This window comes from Aquarana catesbeiana, linkage group LG01 (assembly GCF_042186555.1).
Source record: "Aquarana catesbeiana isolate 2022-GZ linkage group LG01, ASM4218655v1, whole genome shotgun sequence".
Classification (NCBI taxonomy): Eukaryota; Metazoa; Chordata; class Amphibia; order Anura; family Ranidae; genus Aquarana; species Aquarana catesbeiana.
This window is the reverse complement of record NC_133324.1, coordinates 809,845,198-809,872,133: the sequence shown is the minus strand read 5'-3', so window position 1 is coordinate 809,872,133 and position 26,936 is coordinate 809,845,198. Positions and strand designations below refer to the sequence as shown.

Genomic DNA, 26,936 nt, shown 5'->3' with positions numbered 1-26,936 from the left:
GGACCCCCCCCCGGTGCCATCGGCGGTCGGCGTTTGGTTGGAAGCGATCAGAGATGAGGGGGAGACCATCCGATCGTGGCCCCCCCCTCGCGATCGCTCCCAGCCAATGAGAAACATCCCCTGCCTCTGTATAGTACACAGAGGCAGAGGATGTGATGTCATCTCTCCTCGGCTGGCCAGTTTCCGTTCCAGCACCGAGGAGAGAAGACATGTAAGTGCACAACACTACACACAACACAGTAGAACATGCCAGGCACACTAAACACCCCCGATCCCCCCCCGATCGCCCCCCGATCCCCCCCAATCACCCCCCCCCCTCCCCTGTCACAAACTGACACCAAGCAGTTTTTTTGTTTTGTTTTGTTTTTTTCCTGATTACTGCATAGTGTCAGTTTGTGACAGTTAGCAGTGGTAGGGCAGTTAGTATTAGCCCCCTGTAGGTCTAGGGTACCCCCCTAACCCCCCCTAATAAAGTTTTAACCCCTTGATCACCCCCTGTCACCAGTGTCGCTAAGCGATCATTTTTCTGATCGCTGTATTAGTGTCGCTGGTGACGCTAGTTAGGGACGTAAATATTTAGGTTCGCTGTCAGCGTTTTATAGCGACAGGGACCCCCATATACTATCTAATAAATGTTTTAACCCCTTGATTGCCCCCTAGTTAACCCTTTCACCAGTGATCACTGTATAACTGTTACGGGTGACGCTGATTAGTTTGTTTATTTTATATTTAAATATTTTATTACCGAATAAAGGTTTAGCCCCCTGATCGCCCGGCGGTGATATGCGTCACCCCAGGCAGCGTCAGATTAGCGCCAGTACCGCGAACACCCACGCACGCACCGTACACGCACCGTACACCTCCCTTAGTGGTATAGTATCTGAACGCATCAATATCTGATCCGATCAGATCTATACTAGCGTCCCCAGCAGTTTAGGGTTCCCAAAAACGCAGTGTTAGCGGGATCAGCCCAGATACCTGCTAGCACCTGCGTTTTGCCCCTCCGCCCGGCCCAGCCCAGCCCACCCAAGTGCAGTATCGATCGATCACTGACACTTGCAAAACACTAAACGCATAACTGCAGCGTTCACAGAGTCAGGCCTGATCCCTGCGATCGCTAACAGTTTTTTTGGTAGCATTTTGGTGAACTGGCAAGCGCCAGCCCCAGGCAGCGTCAGGTTAGCGCCAGTACCGCTAACACCCACACACGCACCGTACAGCTCCCTTAGTGGTATAGTATCTGATCGGATCAATATCTGATCCGATCAGATCTATACTAGCGTCCCCAGCAGTTTAGGGTTCCCAAAAACGCAGTGTTAGTGGGATCAGCCCAGATACCTGCTAGCACCTGCGTTTTGCCCCTCCGCCCGGCCCAGCCCAGCCCACCCAAGTGCAGTATCGATCGATCACTGTCACTTTTTTTTGTAGCGTTTTGGTGAACTGGCAAGCGCCAGCGGCCTAGTACACCCCGGTCGTAGTCAAACCAGCACTGCAGTAACACTTGGTGACGTGGCGAGTCCCATAAGTGCAGTTCAAGCTGGTGAGGTGGCAAGCACAAGTAGTGTCGCGCTGCCACCAAAAACACAAACATAGGCCTGTCGTGCCCATAGTGCCCTTCCTGCTGCATTCGCCAATCCTAATTTGTGAACCCACCGCTTCTGCAGCGCCCGTACTTCCCCCATTCACATCCCCAACCAAATGCAGTCGGCTGCATGAGAGGCATTTATATGTCCTCCCGAGTACCCCTACCCAACGAACCCCCCCCAAAAAAGATGTGTCTGCAGCAAGCGCGGATATAGACGTGACACCCGCTATTATTGTCCCTCCTGTCCTGACAATCCTGGTCTTTGCATTGGTGAATGTTTTGAACACTACCATTCACTAGTTGAGTATTAGCGTATTAGCGTAGGGTACAGCATTGCACAGACTAGGCACACTTTCACAGGGTCTCCCAAGATGCCATCGCATTTTGAGAGACCCGAACCTGGAACCGGTTACAGTTATAAAAGTTACAGTTACAAAAAAAAAGTGTAAAAAAAAAAAAAAAAAACACAAACAAAAATAAAAAAAAATAGTTGTCGTTTTATTGTTCTCTCTCTCTTTATTCTCTCTCTATTGTTCTGCTCTTTTTTACTGTATTCTATTCTGCAATGTTTTATTGTTATTATGTTTTATCATGTTTGCTTTTCAGGTATGCAATTTTTTATACTTTACAGTTTACTGTGCTTTATTGTTAACCATTTTTTTGTCTTCAGGTACGCCATTCACGACTTTGAGTGGTTATACCAGAATGATGCCTGCAGGTTTAGGTATCATCTTGGTATCATTCTTTTTAGCCAGCGGTCGGCTTTCATGTAAAAGCAATCCTAGCGGCTAATTAGCCTCTAGACTGCTTTTACAAGCAGTGGGAGGAAATGCCCCCCCCCCCCACCGTCTTCCGTGTTTTTCTCTGGCTCTCCTGTCTCAACAGGGAACCTGAGAATGCAGCCGGTGATTCAGCCAGCTGACCATAGAGCTGATCAGAGACCAGAGTGGCTCCAAACATCTCTATGGCCTAAGAAACCAGAAGCTACAAGCATTTTATGACTTAGATTTCGCCGGATGTAAATAGCGCCATTGGGAAATTGGGGAAGCATTTTATCACACCGATCTTGGTGTGGTCAGATGCTTTGAGGGCAGAGGAGAGATCTAGGGTCTAATAGACCCCAATTTTTTCAAAAAAGAGTACCTGTCACTACCTATTGCTATCATAGGGGATATTTACATTCCCTGAGATAACAATAAAAATGATTTAAAAAAAAAAATGAAAGGAACAGTTTAAAAATAAGATAAAAAAGCAAAAAAATAATAAAGAAAAAAAATAAAAATAAAAAAAAAAAAAAAAGCACCCCTGTCCCCCCTGCTCTCGCGCTAAGGCGAACGCAAGCGTCGGTCTGGCGTCAAATGTAAACAGCAATTGCACTATGCATGTGAGGTATCACCGCGAAGGTCAGATCGAGGGCAGTAATTTTAGCAGTAGACCTCCTCTGTAAATCTAAAGTGGTAACCTGTAAAGGCTTTTAAAGGCTTTTAAAAATGTATTAATTTTGTTGCCACTGCACGTTTGTGCGCAATTTTAAAGCATGTCATGTTTGGTATCCATGTACTCGGCCTAAGATCATCTTTTTTATTTCATCAAACATTTGGGCAATATAGTGTGTTTTAGTGCATTAAAATTTAAAAAAGTGTGTTTTTTCCACAAAAAATGCGTTTGAAAAATCGCTGCGCAATTACTGTGTGAAAAAAAAAAATGAAACACCCACCATTTTAATCTGTAGGGCATTTGCTTTAAAATAATATATAATGTTTGGGGGTTCAAAGTAATTTTCTTGCAAAAAAAAATAATTTTTTCATGTAATCAAAAAGTGTCAGAAAGGGCTTTGTCTTCAAGTGGTTAGAAGAGTGGGTGATGTGTGACATAAGCTTCTAAATGTTGTGCATAAAATGCCAGGACAGTTCAAAACCCCCCCAAATGACCCCATTTTGGAAAGTAGACACCCCAAGCTATTTGCTGAGAGTCATGTCGAGTCCATGGAATATTTTATATTGTGACACAAGTTGCGGGAAAGAGACAAATTTTTTTTTTTTTTTGCACAAAGTTGTCACTAAATGTTATATTGCTCAAACATGCCATAGGGATTTGTGAAATTACACCCCAAAATAAATTCTGTTGCTTCTCCTGAGTACGGGGATACCACATGTGTGGGACTTTTTGGGAGCCTAGCCGCGCACGGGACCCCGAAAACCAAGCACCGCCTTCAGGCTTTCTAAGGCCGTAAATTTTTGATTTCACTCTTCACTGCCTATCACAGTTTCGGAGGCCATGGAATGCCCAGGTGGCACAAACCCCCCCCAAATGACCCAATTTTGGAAAGTAGACACCCCAAGCTATTTGCTGAGAGGTATAGTGAGTATTTTGCAGACCTCACTTTTTGTCACAAGGTTTTGAAAATTGAAAAAAGAAAAAAAAAAAAATTTTTTCTGGTCTTTCTTCATTTTCAAAAACAAATGAGAGCTGCAAAATACTCACCATGCCTCTCAGCAAATAGCTTAGGGTGTCTACTTTCCAAAATGGGGTCATTTGGGGGGGGGGGGGTTGTGCCATCTTGGCATTTTATGGCCTTCAAAACTGTGATAGGTAGTGAGGAGTGAAATCAAAAATGTGTGCCCTTAGAAATCCTGAAGGTGGTGCTGGGTTTTCGGGGCCCCGTACGCGGCTAGGCTCCCAAAAAGTGCCACACATGTGGTATCCCCGTACTCAGGAGAAGCAGCTGAATGTATTTTGGGGTGCAATTCCACATAGCCCATGGCCTATGTGAGCAATATATCATTTAGTGACAACTTTTTGTAAATTTTTTTTTTTTTCTTTGTCATTATTCAATCACTTGGGACAAAAAAAATAAATATTCAATGGGCTCAACATGCCTCTCAGCAATTTCCTTGGGGTGTCTACTTTCCAAAATGGGGTCATTTGGGGGGGGTTTGTACTGCCCTGCCATTTTAGCACCTCAAGAAATGACATAGGCAGTCATAAACTAAAAGCTGTGTAAATTCCAGAAAATGTACCCTAGTTTGTAGACGCTATAACTTTTGCGCAAACCAATAAATATACGTTTATTGACATTTTTTTTACCAAAGACATGTGGCCGAATACATTTTGGCCTAAATGTATGACTAAAATTTAGTTTATTCGATTTTTTTTATAACAAAAAGTAGAAAACATCATTTTTTTTCAAAATTTTCAGTCTTTTTCCGTTTATAGCGCAAAAAATAAAAACGGCAGAGGTGATCAAATACCATCAAAAGAAAGCTCTATTTGTGGGAAGAAAAGGACGCAAATTTCGTTTGGGTAGAGCATTGCATGACCGCGCAATTAGCAGTTAAAGCGACGCAGTGCCAAATTGTAAAAAGTGCTCTGGTCAGGAAGGGGGTAAATCCTTCCGGGGCTGAAGTGGTTAAAACAAACCAACATGTTTGTTGTATAACAATTTTTGGGGTGGCATTATCAAAAATAGAAATGTCCATTTACGATAAAACAGGCCTGTGTAAAACCAACAAGAAACACAAAAAACTTGAACTTACAAAGTTCACATATGGTAAAACTTGAAGGCAATAATAGACATGAGTATTTAGGAACTGTGTTTGATATTGCGTTCAGATGGGGTGAAGTCACCCCTTGAAAAGCCAAATTTGGAAGATGCACACCAATTTACGAATGTCAACATGTGCTAGCTGCCATCACGGGGGATCAAGGGACGTGTTTTGGGGGAGCAACCCCTTCCTCACAGCTACTTTATTATTGAGGAAGGGGTTGCACCCCCAAAACGCGTCCTTTGATCTCCCGTTATGGCAGATAGCACATGTTGGCACACTGTGTGCATCCTCCAAATTTGGCTTTTCGAAACATCGCTCAAAAATTTAAAAGATTGTAGCACACAAAAAAGATAGTGATTTTGTGGGGTTTTAAATTCGCCCCAAAACACCAATGATGTTATTATTGTTTTGAATCACATCATTGATTTTTTTCTTGAGGTTTTCCAATTCTAAATTACACCCCATGATCTCCCCGATCAGGATCTGGGCACTTTCTGATGTGAAAGGATCTCGATCCATAACATCACGATCACCTAAAAAGAGAGAAACCAAACAAAAACAGGTATCAAAAATCTGCCAGCATCCATCACTTACATGAGCCTGTGGTCGCAGACACTCACCTGTTGTGGTGCCAATTTCTACCACATCTTCTTCCTCCTCCTGCTCAGCTTGGGTTGGGGGTATTTCACCTTCTTCCAGAGGTGGGGGGGTCTCTGGTCTCCTCGGATGAGGGGTGTCCTCCGAGTCTTTTCTCCCCTATGTGAAACAAAAATGGTATAATTAGCACACAGATATTTGATGGCAGAACTATAAATATGAAACATTGCTTGGAAGTGGGGTACAATTGTCAATTTTAGCAGAGTTCCAAGAGGTAGCTTTTTTAGTGTCCTTTGTCAACCTGCGATACTTTACCTGTTTTGTACAAGCTTCACAGATGGAGCCCCCCCTATAGTATACACTGGAGCACCTGTGTGCACCCCTAATAAAAAGGGTGTTCTTGTGTCCCACACTAGTGCTCCAGTGTCCAGATGTGAAAACAGCTGCTGAGTGTCCTCTTCTTACATAGAATCTAGTTTGCATTTCATTCTAGTAACAAAGCCATCTACACAACCAAATATTTTGCATCCAAGTAGGCCCTAAAAAATGTAGGAAAATGCATATGGCCTAAACAATGGTGTTTTAGAGGCCGAAAAAAAAAATGTTTGATACGAACGAATAATGGGCCCATGAACATTAAAATTGACATTTTAAACTGTACAACACTTAAGAAAAGCATATGGAGCAGCAGGAATGTAATAAAGACAAAAAGAATAGGAACACAGCACAACTACTTACTTTTTTGCAGCACTCTCAGGATCTTTCTGTACTGCTCAGGGCTCTCTTAATTTCAGGTCCGACCACCGCTTCCTGAGCTGATCTTTCGATCGTCGTAACCCGAAATTCCTGTGCAGACTTTTGACCACTTTCGCAATGATCTTGGCCTTTCTGATATTGGGGTTGGGGTAAGGTCCATACTTTCCATCATAGTCGGCCTTCTTTAGGATGTCGACCATCTCCAACATCTCCCCAAAGGACATATTTGTGGCCTTAAATCTTCTCCTTCTGGATCGGGACATGTCCGGATCCAGGCTTTCCTCCTCCTCGTTCCTGTAATTAGCACGCACCTGCTCTGACTCCGCCATGTGCTCTTCACCCACTGCGCCGAACGAAAAGGGGCAGGGAATAGACTAGAAAGAACGTCAGGGGCGGGTGGAGTTACACGCATGCGCAGTGTGTATAAAACGTACCACACGTGCGTATTACGTACGATCTGTGAGCGGAGGAAGGAGCATTGGAGGCGCCGATTGTAAGAACGAAGGTAAGAGACATACTTGTGCCTATACTGCTTCTACATTGAGGCCTATATTGTAACAAGATTAGTAGAGTTTGGCCTGACATTAGGGTTTGTCTTGTGTTGTGTCTTGCAGTGAAAATGGATATCTTGAATGATACAGACTTCATGGCAATATTCATTGACATGTTCAGGGAGCTGCCTTGTCTGTGAGAGATCAACCACCCACATTACAGGAACCAAACAAAGAGGAAGGCAGCGCTGGATCAATTGTTGGAAATTGTGAAGCAGGTGATCCCCACGGCAGACATAACATATTTGAAGATCTTAATTGGTGGCCTGAGGAGCACATATGTAAGGGAGCGCCAGAAAGTCCAGGATTCGCAGAGATCCGGAGCAGCAGATGACATCTATGTCCCCAGGATGTGGTACTATGACAGGCTGCATTTTCTGGCAGGTCAGACTGAACCCAGGTCATCACTCTCCAGTCTTCCTTCCACGCTTCCTTCCCCTCCAGCTGAGGCTTCTGACGCCCAACCTGGGCCTTCCAGGCAGCAACATGTGGAGGAGCCCAGATTGAGCCAGGTATAGCATTCCTCTAAATATTGCTGGTTGTCCAATCAATGATGTTAACTAGATGTTAGTTTGGAGTACTATTTTCTGATTGTGATTGATGATGCAAAAACTAAAACCATGTCCCTTTTTCATACACAGGGAAGTCTCAGCCAGGAGGTGGCCGGGCCGAGCCGGCTGCCTGATCTGCAGGTCCCTCCCCAACACCTGGAAAGAGAAAGTGGCAGGAGGAGGAGTGCCCTAGAGGAGGCTGCCATAGGCCTCTTTTGGAGGGCTACAGAGGCCCTGGGAGCACCACACACTGTGGAGGATGACTTCACTGCCAACATTGCCTCTAAAATGCAGAGGATGGAGGAGGGACAACAACTCATGTGTGAGTCGTTAATATTGGAGGCTCTTAATAAGGGGATGAGGGCCCAAATTACATCTGATACACAACTTTGTGAACTCACACATGGTCCTCCTTCGCTAATTTCTCCTGTTTATCCAGCGTTGCCTCCCTCTTTGTTTGGTTCTGAGCCCTTAATAAAGTATTTTTGGTATGAATTATACTTGCCTATGTGTGTTTTACTTCAAAAAGGACAGTTTGTTTGTTCGGATTCAGGTACATTTCAAAAATACAATGTGAAATTAACAAGAGACACCAACACCAAACAATCTCCTTGAGATTAAATAATAAAAGATAATAATGGTGTTGTGGTAACTTGACACACAAAACACACACAAAAATAGTCTGGAGTAAAACTAAAAATAACATTAAACAAAGATCAGCCTTTGAAAAAATACAAACATAAAATCGAAAAGAAAAATGGCTTTAAATCAAAACAAAAAAAATTTTTTTTAATTTTGTACGATGTGACAAATAACAATATATTCAGGGAATCCCAAGGAAAAAAAAAAAAAAAAGTTTGTGAGAAGTGTGTGTGAATATGAGCAGCAAAACTACTTAATTCTTGTCACATTATAAAGAAGAAGAGAGTGCACTGTATTAAACCATTTTTAACATTGCAGCGTGACGAAAGTGCTGTATCCATTGCGAACGCTAATTTTACCAGACCGAGCTGTTCCGTGTCGGAATTTCTTCTGAGCATGCGTGGCACTTTGTGCGTCGGAACAGGCCACACACGGTCAGAATTGATGCGATCGGACTTTGCTGTCGGAAAATTTTATATCCTGCTCTCAAACTTTGTGTGTCGATGGAAAATGTCCGATGGAGCCCACACACGGTCGGAATTTCCGACAACACGCTCCGATCGGACATTTTCCATCGGAAAATCCGACCGTGTGTACGGGGCATTAGTCTTTTATGGTTGTAGGGTAGGACTGTTGTGTCACTGTTTCTACAGTGTGTGTGTTTGATAATTCTCAGTTATGCACAAGTGTCTTGAATTCAAGTGGTAATGGTAAGACTGCATCCTTATTAGGCCTTTCGCTGTTAGCAGGGTTCCTGGTGTGATGCTTGAGTTACATAGATAGTCAGGTTGAAAACAAGTTGAGAGGAGGGGAACACAAGTCCATCTAGTTCAACCATAAAAATAAACAAATAAATAAATAAAAACTAATATCATACAATCCCATATACACAATCCTATACCCACAGTTGATCCAGAGGAAGGCGAAAAAACCCCAGCAAAGCATGGTCCAATTTGCTAAAGCAGGGGAAAAAATTCCTTCCTGATCCCACGAGAGGCAATCGGATTTTCCCTGGATCAACTTTACCTATAAATGTCAGTACCCAATTATATTATGTACATTTAGGAAAGAATCCAGGCCTTTCTTAAAGCAATCTACTGAGTTGGCCAAAACCACCTCTGGAGGGAGTCTATTCCACATTTTCACAGCTCTTACTTTGAAGAAACCTTTCCGTATTTGGAGATTAAATCTATTTTTCTCTAGGCGTAAAGAGTGCCCCCTTGTCCTCTGTGTTGACCGTAAAGTGAATAACTCAACACCAAGTTCACTATATGGACCAATTATATATTTGTACATATTGATTGATTATTGATCCCCCCTTAATCTTCTCTTCTCAAGAGAGAATAAATTTGGTTCCTCTAATCTATCCTCATAGCTGAGCTCCTCCATGCCTCTTATCAGTTTGTTTGCCCTTCTCTGCACTTTCTCCAGTTCCCCGATATCCTTTTTGAGGACTGGTGCCCAAAATTGACCTGCATATTCCAGATGAGATCTTAATAATGATTTGTACAGGGGAAAAATTATATCTCTCTCTCTGGAGTCCATACCTCTCTTGATAAAAGAAAGGATTTTGCTCGCTTTGGAAACCGCAGCTTGGCATTGCATGCGATTATTGAGCTTATGATCTACCAAAACCCCCAGATTCTTCTCCACTACGGATCCCCCCAATTGTACTACCCCTAGTATGGATGATGCATGCATATTCTTGGCCCCCAAGTGCGTAACTTTACATTTATCTACATTAAGCCTCATCTGCCAAATAGTCGCCCAATTAAACAGTGCATTGAGGTCGGCTTGTAACTTGGAGACATCCTGTAAGGACGTTATTCCACTGCCTAGTTTGGTGTCATCTGCAAAGACTGAAATGGTACTTTTAATCCCAGAACCTATATCATTTATAAAGGTATTAGAAAGTAAGAGTCCCAACACTGAACCTTGAGGTACACCACTCATAACCATAGACCATTCAGAGTATGAATCATTAAGCACTACTATCTGCATTCATCAGATGTGTAAGCTTGGGTCTTAATGGATGAATCAGGCATGCAGGAATGTAGGATCAAACTCTTAGGAGCTCTTGCTGGGATTCTCTTGGTAAAGAGAAGTTACTGTTTTGTAACTGTCAGGTGTAGTTTTATCTACAGGACTATCCTGAGGTTGTGTTCGGTTATGTGAGCAACTCTATAGCATCTACTGAAATAGTTATTTAGAATCACTAGTTACAGTTCATGAATTAAAGAACATCAGCATTGTTGTGCAGGATCTTGGTATTCGTAGATTCCTGGTCACCTATTGAGTCTTGCTCCTCACTAACGGTTTGAGATGACATTTTACTGACTCTGCTGTCTCTGCTGTAAGGTGACTCTTTGTTGTAGACTTGATCATCTTGTTGTCAGATTTGGTATCTCTTTCAAGTTCCTGTAGAATGAGTTTTGAAGGATAAAGGGGGTGTCTTGAATTCTCTGTGTCTTGAATTCTCTCAACAATAGTTGTACAAGTGTGCACACTCATTACTGAAACAAGAGCTGATAACGCCAATCATAATGCCAATCACGATCCAACCAAGGTTGGTGCTTCAGGCATAGGGCACCATTGTTACAAACTCTGAACTGTTCATGGATTTTGTGTGTTCTTCAGAAGCAGTAGAAGCATGATTGTGCCATTGTTCTTGTGTGGTTGGATGTAACCAGCCAAATAAACAAAGAATACATGACTTGCGTCTTCTGTAAGGATATTGTCTATATATTTAGGTATTTAATTGTACTCAATAGGTGCAGGACGAGAAATCTCTTCTGTTAGCAGTATATTTTATTAAATTTATATTTAAACTAACAAATAACAAACACATACAGAATTCAAAGTATGTTATAACAGAAAAAATAATACATAAAAATTTAGTAATTCAATCAGATAAAGATAATCAAAAAAATTATATAACCTATGCGACTGAACTGTATGTACGTCCTTTGATTATAAATAAAAAATAGGAGTTAAGATGTTAGCTAGGAATAAGATGTTAGACAAGTAATTCCCAAAAATGGGAGTGTATCAAACATTAGATTCTGGATACACATAAGCAATCTAGGGATGCCAGATCTGCAAAAATGTAACTCAGATAAACAACATACATCCTAATAGTTTTCTCCAGTTGTGTCTGAGGAAACACTTTCACCAAACTTATTTTTAGCACAGGTTTATTCTAAAAGTCCTTTGTGACATACAGTAATTCATTGCATTTCATCCTTATACTTGGCAATGCCTGTTCATGGCTCTCCACACCATGATCAGACATGGATGTAAGAACTTCAGTGGATGTAAAGTCCTGTTCAAAGGGGCCTTGGTGTAATGCTGATACATGCCTATCACTGTCACATTCTTACATTTAGGTATATAGTCTCTGTAACAGTGCTCTATAGATGCACAACATCTAACCTTGAATGCATGACATTTCCTGAGAGAATGTGGTTTATCATGAATGACAGAGTAGGATTTGGGTCCCTTCACATTTTATCACTGTTGCGATTGGCAGTTGGTGTAATTCTTGTATTTCTAACAGAGACAACATTTCTAGAGTCTCTAGTAGTGACATTTTCTCTTCTTGTAGAGAAGACTAAGACTGCTCAAATCAATAATCAAGGATATTGTCCATGTCTTTTAAGTCTTTGATGAACTTAAAGCATAAGGAAAAAGTTGGAACTTAAAGTTCCTCCTTATACCTTGGACCCACTGATGCCCATTTTTCTGGGTTCATACCATGCCCAGCATCAAGTTAGTGAAGACCTGGTAGATGTGGGTCTTCTGAATTCTGGGCAATTTCAAGCTCAAGAAGTGGATCACTTAGTTCCTAGAAATTCTGGTTGTCTATGTTAAACAATCTAGGAGAATGCTGTACTTTTTTTGCGTAAGACTAGTTCCATTGCTTCTGGGCTGCTTTAAGTTTGTGCTAATCTCTCCCATGCAAGATTAGGGCCTTTTTCTGCTTCATAGATGTGCACAGTTTTTATTCTTTTATTATAGTGTGATGGCTGGGTCTAACCATCTTGTAAGACTAAGGCCCTTTTCAAATTCATATGGTTCATAGATGTGAACAGTTTTCATTCTCTTAATATAGTCTGATAGCTGGGTCTAATCATTTTATTATCAGTTGAAGTTTGTTCCTATGTGTGATGCTAAGGTCCTTGATTACTGACCTAATTGTGAATATCCAACTTCTGTAGTCTGGTGTGAATTAGTTCTGTGAGGGTCATGTACTTAGCAAGGTCAGTCGTATAATTTCTATCAAGTCTTGTCATGACAGGTGCTCCTTCACCATTGCCAAAGGTGGCATTATTAATTTAATACCCGTTGCTTAGGTGTTGGAGGAGACAATGGAAGATGGAAGTAGCTGATGAGTTCTGCCTAGGTGAAGGCTTCACATCTGGTGGTCTCATGGTATGGTTCTTTAAAACTGAGTGACTGCAATGGCACATGAGTTGCTTGATAAGATATAAGTAACTTGAAAGGTATAGAAGGATCCATTGTGCACAGGTGACTTCTGTGGTTTATTACTGCAGCTTCCTCTGCTGGTGAAGGTACTGTGAGGTTTTTGTACAGTATTTGAAGTGTTCTGTGCAATTGTGTTAACATTGTTCTAGCTTAGGATAAATTGCAAGATTTGTCTTGCAGTCTCATAAAAATTTGTCAAAATAGGCTTCTTCCACCATCACATGTTTTAAAACATTTAGCTTAGCAGCACTTACCACTTCTTTTCTTTTGGAGGGCTTTTAGTTGGGCATCTGTCTGTGCATGTGCTTGGGTAGCTTTCTTGTAATTTCTATAAGGGTACAATTCATCTTTAAAGTGGTTTGTAAACCTCAGACATGAAATATGAACAAAGCATATCCCTCTATAGTGTGTACATCATGTTTCAATTAAGAGAGCTAAGCGTCATTTCTGTCTGCTACTTTGTTCTTCTGCTATCATCATGAATCACTTCTGACATGTTTTTCTGACACCAAGAGGAAAAAATGAGAGGGGAGGGACCTGCAGCACACAGCCTGTGATTGGCAGCCTCAGCTCTATTCCTGTGTGGTGTGTGTGTTGGGGGGGGGGGTCTCTTCTCTCCAACAAGCTCTCTGGGCTCTCCGCACTGAGCTCTGCAGTGTGTAATGTTTGCTGTCTGCCCTCTGTTTTCTGACAGCACAGACAAGCTTTATAAAATCTGGACTTTGAATGGATGTAAAGAAGTGAAGACTGTGTCTAGTTAAAACTAAACTGGCCAAAGACAGTCCCTGCGGATCTGGCAGAGATTCAAGCCATGTATGGGCAGGCAGAATATACCGATCAATCAACTTGGATACACCCAACCTATTGGATTTTACATGCGATTATGGCTATTATATATTTAGCAGTAATCACTGTGTTCCCCTGGCTCCTGGGAAATCACAATGGCTCCGCGGGAGAAATTCCCCCCCCTCAACACTGACTGTGTTGTGCAGGCAAGAATATTGCTTTGTCTATGGTCAGCTTTAGGCTTCTGCCTGTACTCATGCTTGGGCTGCTTCTGCCCGGGAAACTTGTGCCTCTGTCAGTGCTTTTGCTTGTGCAGCTTGTGGTTCCGCCTGTGCATGTACTTTGGTGGCTTGCACCTCTGCTTGAGCAGGTTGCGCCTCAATTACAGCTTTCCTCTTAATGCAGTAAACTTTAACTTTTACTGCTTTAATGCAGCTGTTATGAGTTAACTACTTAGTTATGATGACTAGTAAGGCATATTCATTCTTGCAGAGACTCTGTTGTATTGATATAAAATAAGAATATTTTTCAGAATGTTTTAAGGTTCCTTTATGCTTTGCAAGTGCACTGCTTAAGACTACACACAGGCCGAATGTTGGATGGCATCGCCTAGTTCCATAGAAACTAGCCAACATTCGGCCCGTGTGTACTGCAGCCAGTGTCAAAGGGGCATGACCGAAAAAGAGCTGCCGATCAGCTCCCGGTCAGTGCTCTGGCGGGGCAAGGCGGCGTTCCCCCTATCAGAACACAATAGCACAGCAGGGGGAATCGCTGTACTAAGGTCAGATAGTTAGTAAGCGGCTCCAACCTGAGCTGTCCGGCGTTTTTTTTTTCGTTCAGTCCACTGGGTTGAACAAAAAAAACTATTAATGTGTACCAGGCTTTAGTTGCTCTGCATCATTACATGTTTTCATTTGAAGCAGTCAGATTACATAGTTAGTCAGATTGAATAAAGACATAAGTCTATCCAATAGATAAAAAAAATTGTAAGTAGAATAAATACATATAAAACCTCTACATACAGAATCATATACCCACAGTTGATCCAGTTATGCATTGCATGGTAGTATTCCATAGATCATAGATTATCAGGGATGTCTGCCTTTTTTGTTTCAGAATTTTGATAAAGGCTAACTCCACTTTCATGAAAAAAAAAAAGTAATATAGCATATACAATTGCTACACAAATCATATTGTAATTTAATGTTATTAAATATGACCTTTCTTTTTCAATCTGCAGTGCTGTCATTTTCTGTAAAATTCAGTTCACTGTGGCAACCTTGTGGCATTATGTATGCCGTTGCCAATTGCCTCAAAAATGTAATTTCCTTCAGGTGGTATTGGATCACTGATTTTCACAAGTCAAATTATAGGCACCCCCTGCAACAGAAGTTTCATTTTTGGTGAGAAACACCCTAAGGACTAATTACTTCTAAAGGGATGTAGATACTACAACTTCTCATCAGAACACCGAGAGTGGACTAGGTGATTATAAGGAACTCATACTCTCCTACTCAGGATCAGTATCCAGAGGACATGATCAGACAAACAGCTATTTCTTAAGAGCAGAAACAGGTAGGAATCTGCAACAAATTTCTTAAAATCCAAAGGGGATTGTTTTTTTTCTCAACTAAAGTTAAACTTCAAGGAGGGCTTAACTGTGCATTAGGGTCTATCAGATATCTCTACTTGTTGCAAATCACCTTCATATTGGGGGTCTATGTCTAGTGAGTGCATAGATCCCTGCTGAGACATTTTGGTGCAATCGTGAGCAATGTAGCCATAAGTTACGCAGAAAACCAAGTATTTGCATGGGGCAGAAATCAATCACAGTCTATCACAGCGCAGAAACTCAAGGAGCAGGGATAATTCTATGAACAACAGTTACTGTAGTTCAGGGGCGGATCCAGGGGGGGGGCAACGTGGCAATTGCTCCCCCCGAGAATGCAGGTGAGAGAGCGGGCGGCTTCCCAAGCGGCTCTGCGGATGGCTCCACAGGTGACAGAGCGGGCGGCTTCCCGGGCGGCATCGCGTGTTAGAGAGCGGGCGGCTCTGCGGATGGCGACATGGCAAGTGACAATCCGTGACGTAGCAAGTGACAATCCGTAACCGCTGGCAGGTGACGTGGCAAGTGATGATCTGCATCTGGTGACAGGTGACGTGGCAAGTGACAATCCTCAATGTGTGGCAGGTGACGTGACAAGTGACAATCCATGACGTGGCAAGTGACAATCCGCATCTGGTGACAGGCGACGTGGCAAGTGACAATCCACATCTGGTGACAGGTGACGTGGCAAGTGACAATCTGCATCTGGTGACAGGCGACGTGGCAAGTGACAATCCACATCTGGTGATAGGTGACGTGGCAAGTGACAATCCTCACTTGCGGATGGCTCCACAGGTGACAGAGCGTGCGGCTCCGCGTGTTAGAGAGCGGGCGGCTTCCCGCGCGGCTCTGCGGATGGCTCCACAGGTGACAGAGCGGGCGGCTTCCCGGGCGGCTCTGCAGGTTAGAGAGCAGGGGCTCCACAGGCTGTCAGGCGGCTCGGTAGGAGGGAGAGCAGGCAAACAGCTGGGCGGCTCGTGGGTGAGCAGACGGCTGGCCAATGAGGGAGCCTTGGGCGGGGGAGCAGAGAGATGACATCTCTCACTGCCCAGCGCCCGCCCTGAATCCCTGCAGTACAGTTCCGCCTTCACTGTGCAGGCAGCTGCAGGAAGCAGAGAGATGACATCATCTCTCTGCTGCCTGACTGATAATCTGCTGCCTGACTCTGGGACACAGGAAAGTGACACAGCAAGTGACAATCCACAACATGTGTTAGGCGACATCCACATCTGGTGACAGGTGACGTGGCAAGTGACAATCCTCAACGTGTGGCAGGTGATGTGGCAAGTGACAATCTGCATCTGGTGGCAGGTGACGGTGGCAAGTGACACGCTCAGGGCTCCCACTGATTCGGCATTATGGTGAGTTGAACTATTTTATTTTTTATAACAATGTAATAATAGAAATAATGCGCTTCAATCATCCTGACACCATATCAACCATAGTGCCGGGTTGAATGAAGCGCCAACACCAGCCATTTCCCCGACAAATTGCCCCCAAAAAAACATATTTTTTCTTTTTGCCCCTCCCGAGACTAGGTTCTGGATCCGCCCCTGCTGTAGTTATACAAGTAAGTTTAATTTACAGAAAATCCAATGCATGCATAGCTTTCCAAACTGTAGGAAGACCTGATTTAAAACTGGAGCTCTGGGCTGTGGAGGCGGCAGGAGCAGCTGGCTCAGTCCCCCAGCAGCTCACTGAGAGGCTGAGCCAGCTGCCAGTCCAAGTATCTGGGTGGATCCTGACTGTAAAGTCACGATCGATCCAGAACCTGGACCAGCTGAATGAGGTCAGCCCAAAAAAAGACTTTAGTCTGCTGTCAGCTAAAAACAGGTCGCAGGGGTGCAGAACAAATTACCATACGAGAAGTAGGGTCAAAACAGCATTGTCCCTACTTCTCCTTTAATGAGTAAGAACAGACAGATTATGTTAATTCAAGAGGCTTTAATCTGATCGTTAGTTGCTTCAGAACATGTAATTTGCAAGCAGATTTCAGAGCCTGTATTGTAGCATGTGCTCACTCAGATTGCAAACAAGAACATGTGCTACTGAGGCAGCAGAGTGTAAAGGCTTCATACTGTTCTGTTTCAAATGCCTATATAGGCAATACCATACCTCCTTGGACCCAGTGTATGCAGACAGTATGGTCACTTGGTGATTTGGTACTATCCTTAAGCAGCTTAACTGCTTCCCACCCATAGGCCGTCATATGACGGCGATTCCCTGCAAAGCCAAAACTATCCTAGGTGCTGTCCAGCCGCTTGATGTTTTTACTGGCGGCAGAGGTTTACCATAGAGCTGACCAAGGACCACATGGTCCCCAGACATCTCTATGACCTTCAGAGTCTGGGCGCAACATTATGACATCACTTCGACAGATGTAAACACTGCTGTGTTTTTAGCTGGAAAGACTGAGGCCTTTTTTTAATTTTATTTTTTTATTTCAGGCTTTCCAGCCTAGAGGAGAGATGTGGGGTCTTATAGACCCCACGTCTCCATGTCTCTCTGTAAAGAGAGCCTGTCATGCCCTATTTCTGTTATAAGGAGTGTTTACATTCCTTGTAATAGGAATAAAAGTGATTAAAAAAATGTAAAAGGGAAAGTGTAAAAATAAAATAAAGAATACATTTTTTTTTTAAAGTGCCCCCGTCCCCACGTGTTTGTTAGAGCGAGAGCAATAACTCCTCCTCTGTAACTCTAAATGGGTAACCTGTAAAAAAAAATCAAGCAAAGCCTTTGGAGATTTTTAAGTACCCAAGTTTGGCACCATTCCACGTGTGTTATAGTATGACACGTTAGGTATTTATTTACTCGGCGTTACATTATCTTTGACATTACAAAAAAATTGGGCTAACTTTAGTGGCTTTTTTTTATTCATGAAACAGCTTTTTTTCCCCCCCAAAAAAATTGCGTTTGAAAAATTGCTGTGTAAACACCGTGTGACATAAAAAGTTGCAACGACCGCCATTTTTTATTCTGAGTACTTTTCTAGCAAAAAATTATGCTTTTTATATGTAGGAGCGAAGTGCCAGAATTGGCTTGTGCTGGAAGTGGCTAAAGCGGACTCCTCCCTCTTTAAATATCATATCGTCATGCAACTCTGCATGCCAACATCAAATCATGTTAGGTTAATTAGTTAAACAGACATGCTTTGCTTTTATTTACGATTACGGATTTCCCACTTTCTGTTTGAGCTCCTTGAAAGCCACATGTTTTAGGAGACAGACCCAGAGTTCTAGGCAGTGTTCTACAAAGTAAGGGAGATAGATTCATCTGTCCTTAGAGAAATTGCCCATTATGAGATGACTGGGGAGGAAAAGAAAAATGAGGTTTGCAAAGAATTCAAATCCTGCAATTATCTACAATAACAGTTTGTAGATTGCCATTACTAAACATTTCTAAAAGCGTCCTTGTGGTAATTTTTATGATAAGGATGAAGTTCCTCTTTCACATTTCAGTAAGACACAAAAGTTGAATACAACATAGTTCTATAGATCAATACTGTTCAGTAAATGTTTTCCAGTGTTTTGAAGTGTAAGAAGACAATTACTTTACTTGGAAAGTGAAAGTAACAACTGAACGGCAGAAAGGAGGAAGAAGTCTCTAGCTAAAGACCATACCAACTAGCACCAAGGACACAAAAATAAACAGGCCAGGAACAGCTGTCGTGTATGCAACTCTACTGCACAATAATGGAATATTTGTGTTCTGTTTCTATACTGTTATGCCTGTTTATAAAACACTTCCATAAAAATTATTTATATTATTTATTTACTTTATTGAAGACAAGAACAGTGGATATGCATATCAGATGAAGGAAGTTATTACGTCAAGGTCGGATCACTTCATTCTCTGATTTTAATATTAGAGTACAATTCCTGAACATCTTGTGCTTTTCAAAATCCATCAAGCTGGTCCACACATTGAGCACTTGTAAAACTGCTATGAATTTTTAGTTCAAATGGCTATATTTATCACAAATTGGATGAATGAGCATAACATTTTTCACTTTATCAAGGATTTTCAGCCTTAGCTGGTATTTCAGAATTGAAGCTGTATTCAGTAAAAGCTGATTTCTTGGTTGTGGGTAGATGTTGACAGAGTCAATCCTTTGCCATCTTCTAAAAAATGTTAGGATCCTGGAAAGGAAAGTATTTCCACGAGCTCCACTAATCACTACAAAGTAAACCTTACTAGTGTTATCATTTTGAAAAGTAAACATCTTACTTAACCGCTTAACAACCGCCCCCACAAACGTTTACTGCAGCAGGGTGGGTGCTGTGCGCTGGACAACATATCTGGTACATGATCAATGCTTCCGGGTAAGGCGCGCGCACCCGCCGCCCTGGCTGGGCTGGGAATTGTTACAGCACAAGCCAATCAGTGGGTCCTGGCCAATGATTGATAGCCGGGACCCACTGATCGGCTCCATCATTCACGGAAGAGGGCTCTGTGTGGGTAAACCTCACAGAGCTCTGTATACTGACTGGCGATCTTGCTGTTTTTTTATTGTTTTATTTTATTTTTATTTATCGTTTAGTAAAAGCAGCACATTTTACACACATTATTAGGCACACAGTCAACCCCTTGATCACCCCTTCACAGCCAGTGTCATTAGTACAGTGACATTGCATAGTATTAGCACTGATCACTGTATTAGTGTCACTATTGATATGAGTGTTAGCTAGTCAGTTAGTGTACCCTCCAGCCAGTGTCAGCTAGTGTCAGATTGTCCGCCACACTATCACAGTGCCACTATATTTCACTAATCACCGCCATTACTAGTATAAAAAAAATAAATAAATGCAAGTTTCAGTATATATACCATAGTTTGTAATGCTATATCTTTCATGCAAACCAAGTAATATACACCTATTGGGGTTTTTTATTTTTCCAAAGGCATGTAACAGAATACATTTTGGCCTAAATTCACAAAGAAATTCTATTTTTAAAAACATTTTTGGGATAAGTTTAATATTTAATAGCATGAAAAAAAAAAATGTGGATTTTTTTCAAAATTTTAGGTCTTTTTTCATTTATATAATAAAAAAAATTAAAAATCCCGTGATGATCAAATACCACCAAAAGAAAGCTCTATTTGTGTGAAAAAAATACATAAATTTCATTTTCGCACAGTGTTACATGACCATGCAATTGCCAGTTAAAATAGCGCATTGCTGAATAGAAAAAATGGCCTGGTCATGAAGGGGGGTAAAACCTTTTGGGGGGCAAGTGGTTAAAGTGATTGTATAGGCAGAAGATTTTTTTTTTTTCTTAATGCATTCTATGCATTAAAGCGGAGGTCCACCCGAAAAAAAAAAAAAATACATAAACAGGCTCTTTACATTTTTTAAAAAAACATTTGAAAAAAAAAATTTTTTTTACTTACCCAAAATGGCTGTTGCTAGGCAGTCTTCCTAATCTGCCACTTCCTTCTCCGCGGAGCTGTTCCTTCTCTTCATCCCTCATGTGGTGTTCTGGGAAATTGGGCGCTCTGTCTTCTGGGACCTGTGTGTATCCCAGAAGAGAGCCGCCCATTCACAAAGTGCCGTGCGACTTGCGAATGCACAGTAGGAAACGGGCAGTGATGCCACAAGGCTCCACTGCCTGTTTCCCTTAGATAGAATGGTGGTGCTCCCTGGACAGGTAATTGTCCTTATTAAAAGTCAGCAGCTACAGTGTTTGTAGCTGCTGACTTTTAATTTTTTTTTTTTCAGCTGGAACACCGCTTTAAGATAAAAAAACACTTCTGTGTGTAGCAGCCCCCCTCAGCCCCCCCAACACTCAGCCCCCCCTCAATACTTACCTGAGCCCATCTCTATCCAGCAATGTTCATGAGTGCCTCGCCTGTCCCTCCTGATTGGCTGAGACACAGCAGCGGCGCCATTGGCTCCCGCTGCTGTCAATCAAACTCAGTTAGCCAATCAGGAGAGAGAGGGGTGAGGCCAAACCACAGCTCCGTGTCTGAATGGATACACGGAGCTGCAGCTCAGCTCGGGTGCCCCCATAGCAAGCTGCTTGCCGTGGGGGCACTCAACAGGAGGGAGGGGCCAGGAGCTCCAGCCAGGGACCTGAGAAGAGGAGTATTCAGGCTGCCCTGTGCAAAACCACTGTACAGAGCAGGTAAGTATGATATGTTTGTTATTTTAATAGAAAACAAGACTTTACAATCACTTTAAGAAAAGGCATCACAAATGTCATCTATTACCATTATTAAAACAAAAAGGCAATGCCCCTCTCTGAGGCCTCATATACATGGGCAAAATAAAATTATCTCACTTACTACTATTGCTATGCTTGATCTTTGTGTTTGAATCTGGCAGAAAACTCCTAAAAAATGATTGTTTTGGAGCATGCTCATAATCATGCTCATTTACGGCATTTAGAAGCATATGCATGTAAACTCATTTTATTACATGGGCACATTAGCTAAAATGCAGTTGTGTTCAGCGGCAGAAAAAAAGTCAGATGCATGAGACAACATTTAGTTTTACTGGAGGCTGACTTTTCCTGACTGTGCTCCACCAATTGACTTCCCTGTTCATTAGAAACAGGGATAAACCCAGTAAGAAAGAGGCACACTAAATCAGAGAAGTGCACATAAGAGGCTTTTCTGGATTATAAAGCTAACAGCATGGTGTTTGTGCTTAAACAGCACTTTTATTTAAAAACTTTTAAATAATGTTGCCACCTCATCCCTTTAAACCCAAACACATACAGTGTTAATTACACAGGTTCCAAGGCTATTTTAATGCAGATAAGGAACCAAGTGAGTTTAATTACCACCTTAATCAGCCACAGAACCTGTGTAATTAATATATGTTCTGTTTTAAAGGGATGAGGTGACAACCCTACTTTTAAATTAAGCACAGGTTCACTTGGCTACTATATTTGTGTTTGATAGTGCAAATCACAGAATGTTTCCTTTTTGATTAACTAATAAATAAAACCCAAAGTGAGATTTTATGATGTCATTTGTGGGGATCATGTGACCATTTCCACAATTTGTTGCCATATGTCCAAAATATCAGGGGATTTAAGAAACCCAGGACTACTGCTTTATGTTTATTGAATATTCAGTGGCTTAGAACCACTGTCATGTTTTACTACTAACTAGGGCTCCACTGGAGAGACTAGCTCTCCGTTCGACAGATCGTCCTGCTGACAACATTTTACTAGACACAAAGTGAGAAGAACTCTCCAACAGCAACACAGGTGGAATTGGCAATGCAGGCAGATATGGAGGATGTACAGTATGCATATGTTTAAATAATATCATTGGTCATGTGGACACCAGCCTAAAAGCTTCATCAATTTGGCCATGTTGTTCGCCATTGTTCCCACATTGTGTGTCCTGTTCTAAAGGTTTACTTATTAATGAGTACTAAATGTTGCCATGTTGTTAAAGGCTTTTCTTATGGCCTATATATGCAAATAAATACTAATTATTAATAAAGTGTTATCAAAACGTTCCTTAGTAAAAACTTACTTTGTGCAAGCTATTTCACTGTAAAGTCTCAAATAAACATTTGCCAAGAGCATGCTCCCCAGTATTCAATTACATGACCACATTAATAAAAATTAGTACTGTTGAATGTGCACGGGAACCCTCTAGTAATAGCTTATTTTATGCCAAACCTTCAATCCTAATTTCTGCGTTATTTTAGGCAGGACATTGGAAGCTCCTCCGGGCATGAGTACTAATATGAATCATTATTTAGTCTCGGTTAGGTATTGAGAAATTTAGGCTTTGCATAGACTGTCTAAAAATTGTAACATCAATCGTGGTTTCAATGCTCTTTGTTCAATAGCCGATAGTATATGATAGTATATGCTGCTGGTGTATGACTGATTGCAGTAGCCTCCAAAAACGTGCATTCAATGACAAATATGTCATTTACCAGCTCCTTCCTTTTCTGAATGAACAGAGTTAGTGATCAATGACTCTTTCCATTCACATAACTGAGCATCTTAAACTGTGTTTATGATGCTTCAGTTTATGAATGGAGAGAGGAGCCGCTGAGGCTGCCGAGAAAGGGAATGGGGAATCTCTATCCTCAGTCCCTTTCCATGTCTCAAAGGGGAGATGACCCCTGACATCTCACAAAAGCCCTCTACCCTCCAACAGTGTTGAAAAAAAGGAAAATTGTAATAAATAAATATTTTAAAGTAAAATTTTAAAAATAATTTTAAAAAAACACAAAAAAAAACCACTGACTGTCGACCCCCCTAAAAAAAAAAAAAAAGAAATCCTTGTAAAAAATAAATTTCATATATATATCTAGATATATATATATATCTAGATATATATATATATATCTAGATATATATATATAAATTGTAAAAAATAATAAAAATAATACATTTTAAAAAATAAATTTGTAAAAAATAAAAAAAAAATAAAAACTACTAACACAGTCCACGCCTCATCAGTGCCCATCAGTGCTGCATATTAGTGCCACTGTCACATGGCATTAAAAAAAGTATCGGTAATCGGTATCGGCGGGTACTTGTACTCGGTCTTAAAAAAGTGGTATCGGTGCAACCCTAGTATTTAGTGCACCATTACCAAGCCACATGTTTTATTCCAAGATAATCTTGGGGTGTGTTCTTTCCAAAAAAGGGTCATTTGTTTTTGTTTCATTCTGTCCTGGCATATTTATTTTAACATAAAAAAGGGAAACAGAGTTTATTCAAAATTATTGGTCTTTTCTTTCTTTATGCAGGAAAAAATAATAAACCCAGTGGTTATTAAATATCACCAAAAGAAAGCTCTATCTGTCAAGAAAAATAATATAACATTAATCTGGATACAGTTCTGCATGACAGAGCAATGGCCAGTCAAAGTATTACAGTGCTGAAAAATGAAAGATTCAATTTTAACAAAGATGTAATAAAGCTTGGAACTTACGTAGCTACAAACACTGCACAAGTACAGAAAATACCTGTTTATTTGACAGAAATCTAGTGTGCCCAGAAAAAGTTCTGCTTGGGCTGACAGAATGCCTCTGCTGTAATAAAATTCGACCTAGCGTTGCAATCTCAGGGCTACAGAACTCCATCTGTACCCTGATTGTCTGTCTGTTCTACTCTCTGTTCTACTTCATGTGCATATATTCATTATTTTCTTTCCAAGCAAATGAATGCTGCTGCCTTGACTCTCAGGAATGTGCCCTCACTGTGTAGGAAAAAGGCTCTTAGGAGACATAGTTCTGGGGGTGTGCCTACATCCTACAAATTGCGCTTTCAGCAACTGCAAGAATTTTGTTAGCCTGCTGATGAAGAAACATGGAGTAATAAAAGCTGCTTATTGTTTAAAAAAACAATAGAGAGAAAAAAATAATGCCGGGATATGCTCTAGAGGTGGGAGGGAGGTTTAGGGGTTATGCCTGAGCATACAGTACACCTTAATAAACATATCATTCAATGTCAAAAAGCAGTTTTGTATTTTTGTTTTCCACTTTGATAACTCATCTTTTTATTTATTTCTAGTTGGATCAATGCTTTATACTTACATGGCATAAACATTTCATTGCCATTGGACTTTATATATGTACAAAATGTTATCAATTGCAAAGGACAGCAATGACAAATTGAAAATTTGCACCTGTGTTTGATCCACCATTGCTTTGCACTTGTTTTTAAATAATATCCAATAAATGTGTTTTTATTACATTTTATCATAGTAATTCATGTTTTTTTCTCTACTTTTATTTGTAGCACTTGGTCAACCTGCAGCTAAAGGTAAAAGGCCAAAAGAACCAGCAGAGAATAAGATTAAACCAGGGATAAAGAAACTGAAACCAAAAGTTACTAAATTAAAGGAATCCACAGAACCCATCACCAAAGTGCAATCCATCATGACCCAAGTCATGGACAAAGGTCGTTTCCAGAAACCCCCACCTATGCTTACTATGTCTGCAGGGCAGAGCATGGAGCTGAGATGTAAAGGAGAAAAAATAGCATGGAGCTACCCAGAATATCTGGACACATTTAAAGACTCCAGACTAAGGTAATAAAAGTAAAAAAAAAAACTAGCAATACTGATGGTTTTAATAAATCATATTAAACCTGGATTTTCTGGCTGCTCTCAAGCTAAGGCAGGCTAATTTATAAATGACAAATATTACCACATCGCATACAGTGTATAACACATTCTCTGATAAACCAAAAAAAAATGTATATAGATGTAGCAAGGTCCTGGACCTCCAAATGCCTAATGGTGACCTCCAGAGTCAGGGATAGCTGACATCCATCTTTGTAGAGTGGGTTACAAGGCATGGTGGCTTTGATGCAAAATGGAGTGATGGGCGCCAGACACTTTTTGAATGTAAAAGAGATTTATTGTCTCTTAACAGAACGGTGGGGGGAGCAAGTTAGGGCCAGGAGACCCTTAGGTAGATGCAGACTCCGAGACTTCTATAGGTAGACAGCTATACAGGGGAAGGCCTCCGGCTGGATACCACTTCTGTATAGGCAGGACCGCTGTCTCCTAGGGCAACAATCTTGTAACAGTCACTAATGGTAGTTTTACTATTGGCAACACAGAATAGTTCTCCTCGCACTCTACAGTCTCTCACTGTAGGTCTTCACTCATAAAGCTCCCAGTCTCTCACTAGACTCTCAGACCCAATCACCACAGGATCCCCTGAGCTCTTTCACGTCCATGACTCAGTATCTTCCTCAAGTGTCACCTCCGCTTCCCTGCTGGGTCCCTTGCTTGGCACTCACAGATACTCCTCAAGTGTCACCCCTGCTGACCCGCTAGGTTCCTGGCTTGGCATTCACTGATGCTCCTCAAACGTCACCTCTGCTGTCCCGCTGGGTCCCTGGCTTGGCACTTGCTGAAGTTTTCCCACTTCTTCACCGTCCCCGGCAGGTGAGAAGACTGCTCTGGTACTGGCTCCCGCTTACTCACAGTGGTCCCTGGTAACAAGGTGGATGGTCCCATAGTGGTGACAGCTTCCCCTCTACCTCTGACCACAACTGGTTCCCCATCCGGTTGAACCGTTACTCTCTGTTGGACCCCAATCCTGCAGTCCCAACCCTGCGCTGCTTCTCCTGCTTCTGGATAGGCCCTCAGACAGCCTAACAGCTAGATGTCCCCGGAATAGGCCTCAGCCTTCCAGCCTAGCAGCTCAGGGCAGCATAACACACGTCCACCCAGACAGCCGTCCGGGTGGCAGAGAACCCCAATCACCTGACTCCTCCCAAATAAATAGGCTCTCCCAGCAGGCCAAGGGACTAAAGAAACCCCTGCCAACTGGCTGAGGCACCCTATCCATTCATAACCTGACCTTGTCTATCTAATGTCACCAGCATAACGCCACATAGCGACAGAAGAGAGAAGGTGCAGCAAGTCCAGAACTAGAGAGGAATCAGTGGATCTACTAACAATTAACCAGGGCAACTACCGCCTGGCAAACTAAATTTACTAACAACCCTGCCTAAACACCAGGCTGCTACATAGATACTGTATATATGTTAAACAAGTTAGTCCAACAAAAAATTGTGATAAATATTCTAAATTCAAAAGTGAACCAATTTATGAACATCCATCCTCCAATAAAGTGCTCAGTGTTTAAAAGTTCATGATAAAAGTGCTGAAGTGCTCCAGGTAGACATGTCGTGAAGAGTGGCATACACCCCTCTTGCACCCCTACTCACCAGAAAAAATGGACCCTCAGCTTTCCAGGCTGGGGGTCAAACTCGCTTATAACTGGTGGTGGGGGCACCACAGATCTTCTCTTCTTTCTATACTCCTAACTTGCTGGTTCTACTGTATATAAAAAAATCATATTTCCACCAGCCTCAATAAAAGGAGAGCGT

General features: G+C 41.8%; 1 protein-coding gene across 1 annotated transcript in view; it reads left to right on the top strand.

Moving 5' to 3' along the window:
* The window catches only part of PDGFRL (platelet derived growth factor receptor like), a 218,645-nt gene that overhangs the window by 33,684 nt on the left and 158,025 nt on the right, over positions 1–26,936 (top strand). The window contains exon 2 of the mRNA XM_073608040.1: positions 24,828–25,119. Coding sequence (XP_073464141.1) covers positions 24,828–25,119 — 292 coding nt within the window. The remainder of the gene's footprint in view (positions 1–24,827; positions 25,120–26,936) is intronic.